The sequence below is a fragment of the Vanessa atalanta genome, chromosome 15 (genome assembly GCF_905147765.1).
Source record: "Vanessa atalanta chromosome 15, ilVanAtal1.2, whole genome shotgun sequence".
In the NCBI taxonomy this organism is placed as follows: domain Eukaryota; kingdom Metazoa; phylum Arthropoda; class Insecta; order Lepidoptera; family Nymphalidae; genus Vanessa; species Vanessa atalanta.
Window position 1 is genome coordinate 4,255,603 of NC_061885.1, and position 18,542 is coordinate 4,274,144.

Below are 18,542 nucleotides of genomic sequence, written 5' to 3' on the forward strand. Positions count from 1 at the left end.
GTGTCTCCTGCTGTTTGTTCCATAAATACAATATATACTTCTATACTAATATTATAAATGTGAAAGTCACTCTGTCTGTCTCTCTTTCACTGCCAAACCAATGAACCGAATTTGTTGAAACTCAGTATGAAGCACACTTGAACTCCAAGGAAGGACATAGTCTACTTTTTTGCCTAACATATGACAACCAACCCCCTAAAACGCGAGAGAAGCTAAGGGCGACAACTAGTGATTAATAAAATGAAATAACATAAAGTCAAATTATTTGTTATTCATTTATATGAATGAATACATAATTCACGAGCGTAACCACTACTTATTACATTGTCAACGAATAATCTGTACTTATACAAAGTGGCGATGGTGAAATCGCATGGGTACGCGCTCGCCATGAAATTGTGTAAGAAAGCGATGCACCGCAATGCCTTCACGGAAAGTATAAGCCGAGTTGGGGATACCGTTAAACACATTTCCTTTCAATTAAACCTTCATTTGAACGGAGTACTAATAATAAATAATTAAGTAACACTATTTAAGTGATTCACCATTCCACATTCGAGCAGCGTGTAGGAACAACCTCTAAAATTTCTCCTAAAAAATTGGCGAGGCCTTTGACCAGTAGTGGGGCATTTTCAGGATGTTACGTACTTTACTTACTTTTATTTCAATTATTTAAAAATCAAACGCAATTTTAATATATTCTTCAATATATGAAGCCACTGTGTTTTGTAACATAATTAAAAAAATATACCAATTTAATTTGTACGGTTAATGTGTATCTATTAATCTTCAACTTAATTTTACTTTCATTGTGTTTAAAACAATTACATTTTAAGTGCGTTATTAAAACTATCAAAAGCTAGTCAACTACATTTCAATTTTATAAAAACTTCATAACGATTTCTTATTAATTAAAAAAAAGTTGTTTTATTATTGTAATGAAATTTATTACTTATAACACTATCAAATGAATCGGAAAAATAAAAAAATATAAATGTATAAAAGACAAAAATAGGCAATAATTAAGAGATAGGCATACTTTAAAAAAATATCTGACTCCAATATCTTGAAACCGGTTTGATTTAGGGTGACGTGTTCCATAGACAAATCTGTCAGGAATTATGGAAACTACAACCTCTTAAAAGTTCTAAGTTTACTTACGCAGTAACCCTGTATAATGGTTTTTTATTTAATTTAAGTATATAAATATCACCTATAGATTACTTGATATGTGTTTATAAAATGAAGGCGATGTTTATTAAAACTGTTTATAAATTTACCGACACAAATATGCTTGGTTTGCGATTTGTTTATACAACATAAACATTATACAAACATACTTTTTATATGACTTAATACGATTTTAGAACGGAAATAACGGATGTCTAATAAATCGTGATTTAGTATAGTGCATTACGTTTAATCTGCACAAGCTTGAATATTTAACTTTGGTAAAGTTTAAGTTCGTTTCAACTTCAAACCACTAGATATATCAATATGCAATCGGGTTTTAGGAAAAAACGAATTATATGAAATAAATAGAAGAAAAAGAATTTAAAAAAACCAACATATTACCGTTAATATTGAAGATAATCTCTGTAATAAACAAAGATAGAACTATTGTTATCCTTTATTTACCGTACACTTTAGAAAGAGATAGCATACTTAGGAATGGAATTTATCTTATATTAAAAAACTTTTTTTTTATATCAGCTCTGGAGGTACATTCATTAAGCAAAATACGATTAACCGGTTTATAGTTTTAAAATACTTAAATAATTTTCTAAACTGAAACTTGCTTTATATATTAAAATAAAAGAGATAACAATTTAATAAAATAATTAGTGCGCGGAGATTAAACTGATTTGGAATGCGTGAGGTATCGTTATTCATCAAGTTGTTACAGAATTTTGATACTTAACCATTTTCTCTTTTGGTAATTGTCTGTGACGGTTGGCTGCTATCAAAAAGTGATGCGTGCGTGATATTCATTCTATTTGTTTTATTATAAAATACTATTACTGAGAAAATTATAAATCCAAGCAACTTGTCACACAATTTGACTGACCGCTAGAAAGTATAATTTGTTATATTTTCAGTGTTATATCATACAATGCAACTCATACAGCTGGACGTTTTAAGATAAATATCATACGAACTAACTTTTGTATGTAATTATTTCTGATGTAACAAATTATGACTTAAAGTATTCTATTTCTAAACCGGAAGGAAATTAGTAAAATGAATCTTTAAGCAAGATATGTATGTTTGTTTAGGTCAAACCTTGAAAGCAGAATTAGACCATTTCCTCTTATCCTACGGAGTTAAAATTTTACACGTTGGATTAATTCCGATCACAATGCATTTCAATGGTAACCATGACTTGATTTCTACATCCAGAATTGGTTCCAACATTGGGTCAACAGCGTAGATATTTTATTTAAAAAAAAGTTTTGTATTTAATTATTTTCAATTTGAGTTTACGGTTAAATACAAGAACATTGTCATCGCGTGTCACACGCCTTCGCTTGTTGAACAATAGAATGGACACTATAAAATACCCATGCGTACGCATTGTTACGCTGTCCTGCGGTGACTATAAAAGAACCTCGGATTGAAAAATAAAAACTAAAGTCGAAAAAAAAGCATATTTGTACGTATAAGATAAACTGATACACATTATAATACAAGATGTACTTCTAATCGTTTATAATTTGAATTCAAAATTATTTTTTATCTCTTTAATGTCCTAGAGAATTATTATTCATTAAATAAATGTTATTTTTTAATAAGTTTCGACATACTTTTTGTAAATAGAGCGTGAACTATAAGGTCAAATGAAAAATAAAAACGAAAATAATATCCAACTGGCTAAACCAATTGTAGTTAAGATATGTATCAGGGCCTTGTTTTCATAAAATATTTTTGAATATTACATATTATATTCAGAAATAAGCAATTGCGAAGAAAAAAATTATTCTGACTATTTGCTTGTGTGTTATAATTGAAATGATGTGTGTAAAGGTTGCATTTATTTCTCAAAATTCAAATAAATATATACATACAATGTTTTGTCGTCAATTATGATAGAGGTAACGATATAATTCCCAGAGTTTAGTATCAAAACCCAGACTGTCCATTATCCCTCTATAGTCATGGACATAGTTCTTCTTATTCACATATTATATGTACCTGTATAATATACATTACCTGTAGGGCCGCTTTCTGTAATGCATGTGGATATTTTTTCGCTCCAGCTTTACAAATAAAATATTACTGATAATAACTTATATCTGTGATCCGGTTTAGTGGTAAAGAACACGGGGAAATACTTCAATCATCCACATCACTAATTGTATTCCAAAACACGAGAATCAACTTTATCGGAAATGCACAACACTTTTAAAAAAATAAATCATCGGTATTCGATTTTTGAATTCGTTTAACGCGCGAACTGCAGAATGTGCGAGCGGTCGCGATGTACTGACGCATCACGGCATCAACAAACGCAATGGTGGGCAGGCTACATGGCAAGGCATGAATTATCCACAATGGTTGACTGCGAAACACTGGCCGTTATTAAATTATTAAGCAGTCCGCGGCGGATGGACGCAGGCTGTTCATGTTACGACTATGTCCGCGAATTGCTAGATCGGCGCACAACGACGTAGTATATATAACTGTCTCGCGTGTCATTTTAGATAATTTTTTTTGTCATATTTCGGGCGGTGGAAGTAAATTTATCAATGACATTATTTTCCTTTGATGTATTAATAAAATCAATATTATTTTTCGTTTGCTCTTTTGTAAAATATAACAATATTATAATGATGATAAGAATATAAAATAATCGGATTAAATTAATAATAATAGATTAAGCTCAAAAAATCTTAATTACGAAATGTGATTATTAATATTGTTTGAATTATAAAATAGAAAAAAATTGTTATCTCGACGTTGTTATTTTTTGTCTGTTTTCTTTTGTTTATGATTGTATCGCAACAAATATATGGTTTGAAATACGCTAGGAGTACTTGTCAGTTGTCATACACTTAAAAGCGCACTAGTCCGTTATCTAACCGCTTAAGTTAAGTGACTATAGTCTTTGTTTTTATTGAATTAGAAACGTATTTTATTTAGAGCGTCTCAGAAAGGTATCGGGGTGGAACATCGGCTACTTTCTTGAGGTGAATCCGCCACTTCACATACTTTTTATACGAAACAAAAATTTTCAAGTAAATGTCTTTATTAGATTTGACAATATATATAATAAATCTTAGTTATTTCATTTCTATTGCGATCTGTCGAGCCTGGAGCCGAATCAGATGAAATTTAGATAGTTAATTTAGTTCTGTAAAAGCTGCAAGGCTGTAAATGAAAACAATTCCATAACCTGCATAAGTCGGATGAAATTCTGTCCCAGCTGCTGTACAACTACTTTCAGCCTATGCAAGAAATCATTTTGTAATAGAATTGGTTTGTGAAGGAAGAACAAACTAACAACCACATAATCACATTATTAAGAATAAAGATTTGATTTGCAAATACTAAAAATACATCCATTTTTTTCCTTGACTTGTAACAGAATAGTTACAAGGTGTTACTCATTAACGTATAAGTTTGTATCTGGTATGTAAGTTAAAATGTTTAGCTAAGGTCAAAAATCAAAACTATAGCAGTTAGATACATCTAAACAATAAGACTAGGTTTTTTAATGTTTTAAATAAATATGTATTCGTTCTTAGATAGGAGGGAAGTGATTAAAAACGGAAATAAGTTGAGCGGTATTGTGGGTCAGACGAAATAGTCGTTTTAGAGACTTTAACCGCAATTACGAATTGACCGTCGATTATGCAACAATAACATTATTTCGATTGTTGGAACGTAAATTGTTGTGTGTTGAGCAAACACGAGACACTAGACACAAGGACATAAGATTGCAGCTAAATTACCAAATTCTTAAATTTGGCTTAACCTATTCGATTTAAAATCATATTACTTGTGTACAAGTTAAGTAACTTTTATTTGGTGTATTTTGTACGTGGAATTTCTTTTACACGGTTTACAGTAGTATGAACTGGCAGAAGACTTCACCTAAGCAAAAAGCCTCCAGGCGACCTTTCCCTCTCTATCGTAGACGATTTTATATTGTATTTTTTTTAATTGTTTTTATTTAGATGGAATTTTTAATAGCAATTTCGTTTCTTCTCATTTACATATTTTCCAACGTTATTTATTTATTTCATTGTTATTTAATACTTAATGTATAAAAAGCGAAAGCAACTGTATTCCAACAGGGTGCCCCGCGACAACTCTTTTTGCTTTAATCTATATTTTATGAGATTTTTTTGCATTTCGACAATAAATGATAAATAGAGTTATTAACGAGAAGTAGCTTTTTATATTTTAATGATGCTACACATACTAACATTGGTTTACCACATAAATTGGTCTTATAGTGATTTAAGCTCAACGCACCGGTGACCACACTAACAACATTCTAATTAACGCCCCGTATTTATAGTAAAACGTCTTCTACTGGCTGCGTAGTTTTTGTTTTTTAATAAAAAAATCTACCGAATCAAATTTGCAAAAATTTTAATTAGGTATTTTTAATGAAATTACATGAGCTGATATTGTTATTCTGTATTAAGTATATTGGTCTCGTTTTTAATTTTACGAATATGCGTACACGTATATTTAGTTTGCGCGTATAGACATCGTCCATTTAAGTACTGAATCGAACACCTCACTTTATGGGACAATCAAAAGTATAGATTACATTATTTTATATTTTTAAATATCCTACCATTACAATACTTTTAGTTAATATAATATATTTTATAATGTATGGAATTTTTCCAATTAATTACGTTTGCAACTTAAGATGAGTTTAAAACTAAACGAAAAGGTCAGTTTTCAACATTCCACGAGTGAGATCTTACAGAATAGCACTGCTGAACAGGTAATTTGTTACAAGTATCACGCACTATTTGTGCCGGGTGTCGTCGTCGTCGCTCCTCCTGTCTGAAGTCTAACAAAATATTCGGTATGCCGAATATAGGCAGAATAGTATTTATAATATTTTTATTTCAAACTAGCGACCCGCCGTGGCTTCGCATGGGTGAAATGCTGGTATTAAATATACTACATAATGACTTTATATACAATGTTCACAGCTTTTTTGTCATTAGACAGTACAAACAGCTGTCTTTGCATTTTAAATCTGCAATATTTTCGAAAATATCCATTTTAAATTACGTGATGTAAAGGGCCGTATTAATCTATATTAATGCACAATGTATTTAAGGTTTTAAATTGGGTAAGGATGCTGTATTGCTTAAAAGTATTTCGTAAATAAGCCATTATTTTTCGTAAAAAGTAAATGGTTATTGTGAGTTATCCCCAAGAGATAGACATATACAATTGATTACTTTTTTGGAGACCTTTTTAAGTTGTACAATACTGTAGTATATTAAAATTAATTCTAAAATTATCAGTGTTTCTCAACTATATTGTACATGTATTATATATATAAACCTTTCTTTTAAATCAATGTGTCTATTAAAAAAACTGCATCAAAATCCGTTGTGTAATTTTAGAGATCTAAGCATACACAGGGACAGACAGCGGTAAGCGACTTTGTTTTATAGTATGTAATGATTAATTATTATTAATAATAGGATTTTGTAAGGGTTCCGTTTTTAAAGGCGGAATTTTAAACACGATTGTAACTGGTCTAGCAACGTACCTTGTTTCTGCTCTATCACGAACAACTTTTATAAGGTAACTAAGTCGTTTTACGTAGTACACATTTTAAATAGCAAATACATTGACTAAGACATTAATTAAATTTGCACGTGTAAGCGCAATGTACGAAATATGTGTTGTGTTCGTTTAATTAAAAACATGCGCCATCACCGAGTCACTATTGTCTAGCTAGTCGTACGATATACGCAAAAACTTATTAGCGGATCGCGTGAACATGGGCTTAAAACGGATATAATAGACTTTTTTATAACGTTCTGCTTGAAGACACAAGCGTTCATTAGTATGTGGTATCAAGTTATCAATTGAATCATGACGTATGATTGATTATTTAGTTAACAAGGCTCCGCTCAAAATTAACTCAATATGTTGCTTGGAATACTAACGAAATATCCTTTAACTTGCAATTTTTTTTTTGTGCTGACTATCGAAGGGTGTGATGAGAAAAAGATTTCTTTTTTCACAAATTAATTCACTTTTTCCACAGTTTACAACGACTTTAATTCTTCTGCGGACTACAGATCGAGAACTACTGGTGGTAAGGAACGGAAAGGATAGAGAACCGCCGTTGTTTAATGACATTGATTGAATACTAATAATAAGACGACCTTTCTTCTTAGTAAAAAGAAAATTAGTAACGTATAATTTTATTATTTTTATGTACAACTTTATATAGATTATTCATATACGCTTATGAATCACATTAATGAATGGACGCGAAGTCCGAATCCGAAGTTCGTGATGTGACTCATTGATAATCTAGGCAGTGATCATGATTGCGATCCACAATTCACCGGCCTACAGAGCAAAGGTCGAACACTCGAACTAATTTTATTTACTAAATTATTACGCACGTCTGTTTGTTAATGTCGACAAAATACAGTGGAGGAGTGAACCGCCATACCATTATATAAGTGCAATTAGAATCTGATAAATATTTATTACGCTTTATTATTTTTATAGTCTAAATTTGAAATTTTGAGAACGTCATTACCGTTCAATAATATATATAGATTGAGTATATGAGTGACAATATATATTTTTTAATATCTCATAAAGGTATAGCTAAGCTAAGGTAAGTACCCAAAAATAACTGATAAAAGTTTAAGGTTACAGTTTTAAATACACCACCTTATAATATAAAAAAATATTAATTAATTTTAAATGTTAATTTATATGTAATAAATAAAATAACCCGAGCTACAAAGAAGTTGCATGCAAAAAAAAAACAAGCTTACTGTCGCATGGATCCCCATCGTCGATGCGGCAGGTTTTCTTGGTGGCTACGAAAGATAACACAAAAAAAAATGATAAGCGAACAAAACGAATAGAGCAGTAATAAACACAAAACTAAACAAACAAGGCAAGTTCTAACTATAAAAAGTAACTATTACAAAAATTACTATTGTAGAGGCAATTTTATGTCTCAGATACAAAGGTGACCACACTTTAGGAAGGAATATAGTCATGTTCAAAAGTATCGAATGTATTTTTAAATTATTGTTTCATTGCATTTACAAACAGTGCCTAGACACAGCAATATGATCAGAATACTAGAAAGAGACACCTTCTAACACAGTGACATAACCGGAATACTAGAAAGAGACAAATAGCCTTCTACTGGTAATGCAGTAGATCTTCTTCACACATTTTAAACAATATTTACTGCAACGCTGGATATTCTCAGTCTCATTTCTATATAGTAATAATTCTTGTGAGAGCATATAATTGCCTTTACTTAGGATTTCCTCGTATAATTAACAAAGCAGATAGCCGGTAATTAAAAAAACTAGCTTAATGTTAAAAATAAATATAAACTATGTTCTACTACCCATTATTAAACTATTATTATAATAATCGATTGATAGACTCTTAAACACATTTAAATATTATATTAACAATAGGTAAATACAAGTATTATAGTTTTGATAATATATATAATATAATATTCAATCATATCTTGATTTTGTCGTTATTCAAATGATAAAAATTTACTATTTTTATAAATAATATTGAATATTTTAAAATAATTTTGTATATGGAAATAAATATGTCGACTAACAAAATTATACCGGTGAAATTCTCTAAGAGAAAGCATCTAAGTAAATGAATGTTACCCGCATCGCATTAAAAAATGAATTCATTAAAAAATATAAATACAGTGTAGTTAGGGTTAAGAGATACGAAGATATGTCAAAAGTACCAATCAATCGAAAGGGTACCAATTTCAGACTTTGTTAATGAATTATATTTAAAACTACCTTAATAACGTTAAAAACGTTAATAAGCTACAAGAAACAAAATAGTAATAAAATTAAATATTTCATGGAAAATCAGAAAAAAATACTCCAATGGTAATATTAAATAAAATTAAACAAAACAGCTGAACGTTAAACGGGCACCCAGGTGAAAGTCACAGATTCGATCCTGACTTGGGCTAATGTAGTAATAACAAATTCAAGCTTTACCCTACGCTAGAATGACGTTGAGAACAGCATTATTAGTAACTCTTTAAGAACAGGCACAAAGATGACGGTAGCACCGCTCGTTATGTACATAATTATTTATATACCTGGGTGGTGTCCGCCTAAGACTGGTTCTCGTCCAGGAATGTCGATTTAAATGATTGCCTGGACTCCTGGAGCCATTTTCTAATCTGTTGACAAGTAAATATATTATTAGTAGCAGTACTTGATTTACCACGAAGTACAGTGTAAAATTATTCAACGAGATATACGAATATATATTTATTTTTGTGTATTTTTTAATTGTTTGTGTTTTAATTTCGTCGTATACAACATTTTTTTTATACTCGTACGTATACGGTCGTTGTAGATCAGATAGAGGTTTTCGTGAAAGTCTGAATACACTATTCGAATAATATAATATCTAGTTGTGTTCTAATTTCATCGTATAAAAGTTTCTAATGTATTGGTAAAGTCGACTAAAGAATCGATATTATTATCGCCTCAAAATACATTATAATAAAGAAAGAATCAATTTGGAAATTATTCATTATATATTATCGTCTATTCCGTTTACATAAAAATCGCATTAGGTTGCATTTCGTGAATTAATATTTGTAACTTTTCAACATAATCAATCTTGAGAAGAATAATTTCCCAGTTATAGTGAATGAGATATATACGATTTATTCACAAACGTCCACTCATCAAACGCTTAGTTATAAATTTAATAATAAATATAATTTATTGATCTTTCTATAATCAGAATATACAAAGTAGATTGGACAAAAGGCAGATGGGGCGCTCGGAAAATTAATAGTGAAGCAAAATGGCGAATACATCCGCTTTAGTTGCTTCTCTATAATATTCCGCGCGTTCCATCAAATAATTGTTTTATAATAATTCTATTAAACAATTTAATGGGATTGATTTGATTTTGTCAACCTCAAAGACAACCTTTTTTTATTCATGTGCCAAGTGATATCGTTTTTTAATATGTTTATAGTTTAAAAAAAGACATAGTAAGATTTGAAATTCATATGATATCCGAGATTTCATTCTCCAGTGATCTTCTTTGTTTCGACTTACGATACAAGTCTTCTTGTCTAAAACTATTATTATTAATACAGGTTGAGGGAAGACTTGTGTTTACAAGCATGTAAAACGCTCGGACCGTGTTTATGAGGGCGTTGGCCGTTAGTATTTTTTATTTTTGTAAAGACATAATTTGTCAGTAGTTTTGTACTTGGAATGATGCAAGTTAATGATATTATTAACATTCAGTACGCATCATGTCCTTATTTTTATGAACTAAGTATTTAGTATAAAGTTTTGGTAAATTTTCAAAGTCAATTTTTTTTTCGATAGGAGACGAATCATACTATAACTTTTTTAATAATGTATACATCAAATGTTTCCAACGTTAAAGTATTTTAGTCGCATATGTATCTGTAGATATTTGGCTTTAGTCACGAGTACCTGTACATTGTATAGTACATTTCAATGGCAGGAGGAGTAAAGATAAACAAACCTTCGTTTAGTCCTTGCGGTTTGTTAATTGCTCTGATATATATGCGCTACAAACAGTTCTTGATTAATAAATTTTTATTTATAATAACTACTTTAACACTTGACCATTAATATAAACCTTTATTTTTCTTCCAAAGATCCGATAAAAACTTTTTTTTACGAATTCACAATGAATACCACAGATTATTTAGATGTCAACCAATTGTGTTCTGTTAATTCAAGGCCAAAGTTGTTTATTTATCTGTAGTCCTCTTGGTATTGAAATCGACTATATAGCGCTATAAAATAGCGCACCTCTATTATTATAAATGTATATTTATAAATGAATTTCATTAAAAGCTCGCATTATTAAACAACTTATTCACATAGCACGGATCGGATTCGTATGAGTTTTGTTTCATTTCAAAAAATATTTATTTCTTCAATTTAAAGTATGTCTGTAAGTTATCCAATGGTTTTCATTCAAATACATATGATATTATATGTAAGAATATAACGCGAAAAAGGTTATAATTAAATTTAATTATGTGTAAATCAGTTAAAAACGTTTTTAACATTCTATTTATGTAATTATATAATTTACGTGTTTGCCGCTGGAGTGTCTCCATCAGCCTCCCCGTAACACTCGAAGTTCTCAGCATCGGATATGGAGTTACCGGGACTGGAGTCAGCAGTGGCGACAGACTGACTTCCGGATTCTGTGCCGTTCTGAAAAATAAATAAAAAAGGGTATTTTATTATGAGATAACATCATTAAATTACTATTTTCCAATACGAGAACTAAAGCTAAAGTACTGACACTACTACTTATTATATTATTTATTGAACAAAATAACTCTAAGCCAAACAGTTTGCCAAACAAGTAACACCAGTGCGTAGATGTCCAATAGCGGACAAATGTATTCTCTCCCATCTTAAAAATGGTTAGTGTATTACATCTAAGAATTTAATTCCATGATTGCAAGTTTCCTTACGACGTTTACTTTTACTTCCGAGCACGAGATTTATTATAAACACTAATTAAACTCATTAAAACTTAATCGTGCTTGACTGGATGTGAATTCGCGATCTTCGATTCGTATCTATATATTTTAGTTACGAGGTTTTCCTACTTTTTTAATAAAGGAAATACGATTAATATTCTAAAAAAAAAGTATATTTTATAAATAAATCACAATGATAAAAGTTACAATATAAAATTACACTATATAAGTAGTTTATTTCATTATATTTAAACATTATTGAACTTCATTTCACGGTCATGAACTTAATTAGAAAATTGTTTGCTTGATTACAGTTTTTATGAAAAGTTCTTGAGCTGTACAATAATGAATACTTATTTATTTACGATTATTTTTGTTTATTTTTACATTATCATCATACATATTTATACCCTATTTTAGGTAATAACTAGCGGTACGCACTGGTAAATAAAAATTTATTCAATACTAAATCAATTCATAAAAATAGAATCTGAATCCCGATTGTAGCGCCTCCTACCGGGTCTAATCTAATATCAAATCATCCTCACTATATCAAAGACACACATTTTTAGCAGATCAGTGACACACGTCCGGAAGAATTATATATGTATGTAAAGATAAGTATAATTAAGAGTTACCTGTAATTTTCTAGGCATGTTTCCTGGTGAGGATCTTGGTGACTTGGTCCTCTGAAACACGCTAGGCGCCATCATGACCGCCTCAGGCACCGTGGATTCTGAAATTACGACATAATTTTTTGATAAAAAATATTGTAAGACCAATAAGTAATTATTGATGGCGGCAAACCAGTAAATTGTTGGTGACAGCTGTAAGTATACCTTTTTGGTGTTGTGTTACGAAATACGGCTCGACCCCAAGCGAATGATTATGAAGACCGCTAAATCAGTTTATTGTTGTGTGTATGAAATTTCATAAACTTAAATGTTTCGAACACAATATTTTCGCTCATTTACATTGCTTTATTTTGCTCAACTCAAGATACTAAGAATATTCGATTCTATTTTAATATTTCTTACATTTATCATATGTTTTAACAAACAATTGCGTATTTTTATCAGTGTTGAACTGATTTAAATAATTATATCTGATAAGCAATCTTTTTACTTTTAATCGCACACATTTTTCCTTCAAGTAGCAATAACGTTTACTTTTGACAAGATACTTATACTATTAGTTTTTACGGATTTGATTATAATACAATATTAATTTCTTTTTTAAGGCTTGGTTAGAATTGGTAACTTAGGAATTATTTATAGTCATCAAATTCATTAAAATTAGCCACTGTATAAACTATGAACGCGTGGAATGGTGGCAAGAATAGTGACAGGAATTCCCGTTGAATTGCGATTCTCTGCATAGGTACTATCCGCTCATCACATATTCTACCGGCAAACAACAATACTAAGTATTGTTCTGTTCCGGTTTGGAGGGTAAGAGAACCAGTAGATACTACTACTACAGATCAGATACGAGTGACATAACATCTAAGTTCCAAAGGTTGGCAGCGTATTGGTGCCCACCTACCTTCCCATTGTGACCTATTTGCTCGTCCAACTATCTATTTCATACAAAATGCCAAATTAGTTTAAAGATATTTTTTTTTTTTTGTTATAAATATAATAAATGCTAGTGTAAGTTTCGCTGTTTGTTATTCGTTACATTCGCACAAGTCAAATCAAATCAAATTCCTTTATTCAATATAGAAGCATTACACTCATTTATTGATTGTCAAATTAAACACTACAGCTGAACGAATTCCAAAGACATGTATGGTAAAAGTCGATTATGTAGAAAAAACATAGTATACTGTTTGAGGTACCAACTAAAAATATGTGGCAGCATGATATTAGTATAAAGTTTATATCAAGGCATTTGAAACTCGTACATCAAAAATAAATAAAACTACTGCCAATATTTGATTACATTCACACGTCAGTCACTTCTCACAAATTAATTACACTTGCTTATTAGAGAAGTCTACAGAAGCTGAGAGAAATCAGCGCAGCATTCCTGCAAGTATTTTACAACCAGATAATGTTTCCCATATAATAATTATATAATAAATAATTACAGTCATTACATATAACGGTTACCATCAAGATTTATTGGACGCAGAGTCTTGCACACGTCTTTATAACGGCAATTAGAAGACAATTCTCGCACGCTTGTTATGAATTACTCATGTAAAAGTGATTGGCCCTGCCTGATTATATTTCTGTGGAATACACTCTATTAGTTTGACAGTTTATATGAATTACTGTTGTGGACCGTGTATGTACGACTGTGAACAAATGTTGCTTGTCGTATAATTATATTATATAAATATTATATGTACATTTAAGTCTGCAATCTTTGGTTTAGAAAAAAAAAAAAATATCCCGCTGAGTTTCTTTCGCCGGTTCTTCTCAGGTCCGAGGTGCTAAATTCCGAACCGGGTGTAGATTTTTGACTATCTATAAGTAAGTGTAAACACTTCTATATTGAATAAAGATTTTTGCCTTTGACTTTGACTTTGAGTGTCCTTTCCGTTGGAACATTTTGGATTTGTTCTTTAAAGATGTGAAAACGATCTGTGTGAGTTATTTAATAAAACAACTTAATTATTATTGCGACAAAATCACGAAGAATCTCTCTCAGAGAGCACTTATTTTCATTTTATACTTTGACAGTTTGGTTTATTTTTTCCATATGTTACTATGACGTAGAAATAATAAATAAAGTCACAATAACATTGCAGAGAAGCCTTATATGTCGGTGGTGTAATTCCTCCTATCTATTCGGCTCGTAGATATTTTTCGGTCTGGTAGTTGTCCTCGTGACTCACCTCACCGAGTCTATGAGATCTAATTAATAAAATAATCGTTTCTAAATCCACTTATTCATTTAAAATATTAAATAGTAGATAATTTCAGATCTTTGCCCAAACAGACTGACAGACAACAAAAAACAAATGAAAACAAATATGGCGTTACCAATAACATTAAACATTTCATAATAAGAGACGTGTACAAGTTAATAGGACGTACAATACTGTTATTAAAGATGCGTACCATAAAGCACTTTGTTGAAGATCCGGCAGCAGTAAAGGAACAGTCGCGCGAGCACCAACAGTGCACGCCACCACGTTTCTAACAGGCGAGAAGCATCAAGCGCGTCACTTTTTAGCACAATCACAAACTCCGACATATAAGTCAACATTGAGGATATTGTCACAGTGCATTCGTATTGTTACTGATTTTGCAACCTCTCATTTTAAACCAATTCCACACATCTGATTAAGCTGAAATTTCGCACAATGTTTTGGAGCTATTGATAATACAATATATTAAATACCGTTATTTGTTTATAATTTCCGACAAATGAAAGATTAGTTTTGAAAAGAACTATTTCCTTGTAATGTTATATTCACATGTAACGTTACATGTTTTATTGGTAATTATTGTTTGTTTGATTTAGTAATTAATTTGGACGATGTTTTATCACTGTAATTAAGTATATTTTTATGATGTTCAATTATGTTTTGTACTTTATATTTGTAAAACTTATTTTATTCGTTTTTTAACTATATTAACTGAAATGAATATGACTTGTTTCATAAGTCATAGTATCTCATATCAGTTTGGTTTATTGTAAATTTAACTCAGAGAATCTGATAAGGAAGTATGTTATCAGGTCTCACGGTAAACTGTGCGACTGGTACTGCCGTCGCGAATATAATCAATGCATTTTCACTGTTTTTTATTACTTTAGACAAATGTCGGCTTCGATATTTGCGAAACAATATCGATCGAGAATTTATTAAAGGTAATAAACGAGAGAAGTTTTTGACGACGACGCGAGAAATAAACAATGTTTTTGGAGCTTGTTAGTTGTTTTAATTCGAGCATGGGATTCATTCAAGTAACATTCTACACTAGAATTATTTTCTATTCATAGTTATTTTATAAACAGTATGTGAATGAAAACATAAACTGTCTTAGTTTTATTTCTGAGAATTTAGTTATGTTATGCAATATTGTTTGGTGTTATTTTATTATAACTGTTTCCGATTATATTGAGGTACATTTTATAATTAAGTAGTTTTTATGGAGGTTAAGAGCATTTTAAACAGCATCGAAAGTCATGATCACACTTTCGTTTGAAAAATTGCATTAAAATAAAATAATTGTAATTGTTTGACAGTCTGTTTTCACACATTACAGAGCGTTGGCTTCACGCTCTCTGCACAGGTATCTTAAGAAATATCACATTGCATCGTCGCCCCACTTTGCTTGATTGGACAAAGACGCCACTACGGTATTATTAGAGCTGATTTGTCTACGTCTAACGTCTAAACTTATTTGGTCTAAATTACTTGCTATCTTTTTTAATTCCACATATGAGTAAGAGATAGAAATATTTATTTATAAGTATGTGATCACCATTGCCCATACATATTGGTACTAATTAGGTGCATTCGAAAAATAATCAATTCAGAATATTTCAATGGAACCACTATGGGAACAAGAGATCCTGTACCGTTAGCTAACTAACTCAGATTTTGAAATAATTTATATTGCACAGACGAACTAATACAAATCCTTGCCAACGATGGTCGTATGTGACCTTGAATCAGTGACGTTGCCTTATACGCCGGACTGACAAAATCGTTTGAACTACTAAGTAATTGTCGGTTTTTGTCGTTAGAATTTTCCGAATAGAATTTAGTTAAATATTTAATTTTATCTTGTAATATGTGGATTCAAAAGTGTTTATTTGAATATTGATTTTTTTTTTTATTTTAGTATCGGATTTCAGCATATTATTATTGATTCTTGTGTGCGTGTTCTACACACAAGTACATATTTAAATATTTATTGCTAGTTGTTCTCGTTTCTTATTGAAAATCATTTAACCTATATATCTAGCTATTATTACAATTGACAAGGGAAGCATAACATTGTTATGTTTTATTAATTTGTGTATTGATAGTTGTGATGAACAAAAAATATTTTGAGGCTAAGTTGATAAATTAAAAACTATTTATAGTCAATTATAATAAACAGCATTTATAAACGTATTTATGTTATACGGTATCGTTTATTGATCGCATCGTATTTGTTGAGACAATAACGACTGTTTGGTTGATCTTGTGCTAAAAGTTACTACGCTACCATTACTAATAGTTCTAAGTTAAAAGTACACTCAAATAAATTAAGTTAAAGAAACTCAACGGTGACATTTTTCACCATTCTCTAACCATTACCATCTTATGTTATATACACATGTGTATGTATGTTACAGGTATAGGTAATAATTACTTTTATCAGTCAGGAACATAAAATATCGTGGCGGACGTATTTAATGATTTCCGCGCAACTGATTTGTTAAGCCGCACGTCCTTATATATTGAAACATTCTAAGTAAATAAACTAATAAGTTATTAAGCATTGCGTGTGTTATGACCAAGTCGTATTAACTTGAGCACCAAAAAGAGACATATAAATGATTTTAAATTTTATTATTTAATTACACAAAATGTATAAAGGAATGTATAGTCAGATTATTTATAATAGTTCTATACATGTGATACGGAAAAATTTAACTATGTTATAATATAATTTATTAATATTACAAAGTAATATTTTTATGTGATTTTTAACGGTTTTATAATAATTTTCGGTCCAATTGAGATGTCGTAAAACACGTGATTTTTCTAATTAATGTAAATTCATTTGTGTATAATATTTAAAATACTTTTTAGGGTATGTTGTTTACGATTTTTCTAGGATCTTACACTAACACTATAATAATCATTTTATTTAATTCCGAATAGTTTAAGATTAGCACGCGGCGGAAGATTAGAGCTTTATGTATTGTAATAGATTTGTAGATTAATCTTTTGAACATTTAGAATAAAGTAATAGTGTACTTTCACTTCATATATTTTATAAAGGTACAACGTTTACACACGACATTCCTGGTTAAGTACACTGGTATGCACGTATTTGTATATTCAAGTTTCGATAAAACTATTCACAAACTTTCTTTCTGTCCACGTACTTTGGTGTAAAGTACCTTTCTACTTATTTTAATTCACTGACATCAACGATGACTATATAGGAAACACACACATTTTAGAAAAACAAATAAATAATTATTTATATCATCAAGTAATTTTCGCTTTTTTTTTTAAATATCTTATTGACCAGCGTCGACGACTAACGGCCAGCGTTGACTGCCCTGCATCGCTCCGTTCTTATGCAACAGCTAATAACACGGTATTATCGATAAAATGCACTCAGAAAAAACTTCTTGTTACCTTTTACAAATAAACAGTAACAGGTTACAATTACATAGATATGTTACTTACAATTTTCAACATAAATTAATTAAAAGTATATTTAGGTACCGTATTTTTAAAATTGTATTGAATTTTTTATTGCATATTATCGATACGGTTAACGTGATTATAAATGTAATGAAACAAACGCGTTCTATAGAAAGCTAATGTTATAGAAATTCATCTCGCAAAAGTACAGGAAGTTACATTATTATTAATAGCTATGTAAAATAATAATAAAATTTTAATATAATACGACTTATGTGATGTCTATATTGCTTTAGAGTACTTAATAAAAGAAAATGTTAACTTAGATAGATCGGTATTAAAATATGAAGGAAGTTTTATCCAAAAAATTAAATACGAGTTATCTAAAGTACAATCATTTTAATAAAGTTTTGATAAATGATTATTCAAATGGAGACGGACAAATTATAGAATGGTAACTTAAAA

At 30.2% G+C, this 18,542-nt stretch overlaps 1 protein-coding gene across 5 annotated transcripts in view; it reads right to left on the minus strand.

The window, feature by feature from the left end:
• LOC125069217 (rab11 family-interacting protein 4B) overlaps positions 1-18,542 on the minus strand; it is a 77,400-nt gene that overhangs the window by 31,766 nt on the left and 27,092 nt on the right. Inside the window, exons 1-6 of one of the 5 annotated variants that reach the window (XM_047678627.1) lie at positions 17,710-17,919; positions 14,818-15,047; positions 12,385-12,482; positions 11,347-11,471; positions 9,341-9,424; positions 8,007-8,051 (exon numbers count right to left, since the gene is read on the minus strand). In XM_047678627.1, coding sequence (XP_047534583.1) covers positions 8,007-8,051; positions 9,341-9,424; positions 11,347-11,471; positions 12,385-12,482; positions 14,818-14,965 — 500 coding nt within the window. In that variant the 5' untranslated portion in view covers positions 14,966-15,047; positions 17,710-17,919. Of the gene's footprint in view, positions 1-8,006; positions 8,052-9,340; positions 9,425-11,346; positions 11,472-12,384; positions 12,483-14,817; positions 15,048-17,709; positions 17,920-18,542 lie in introns of those variants that run through there. The other 4 variants (XM_047678625.1, XM_047678624.1, XM_047678626.1 and 1 more) reach the window with 4 other exon arrangements.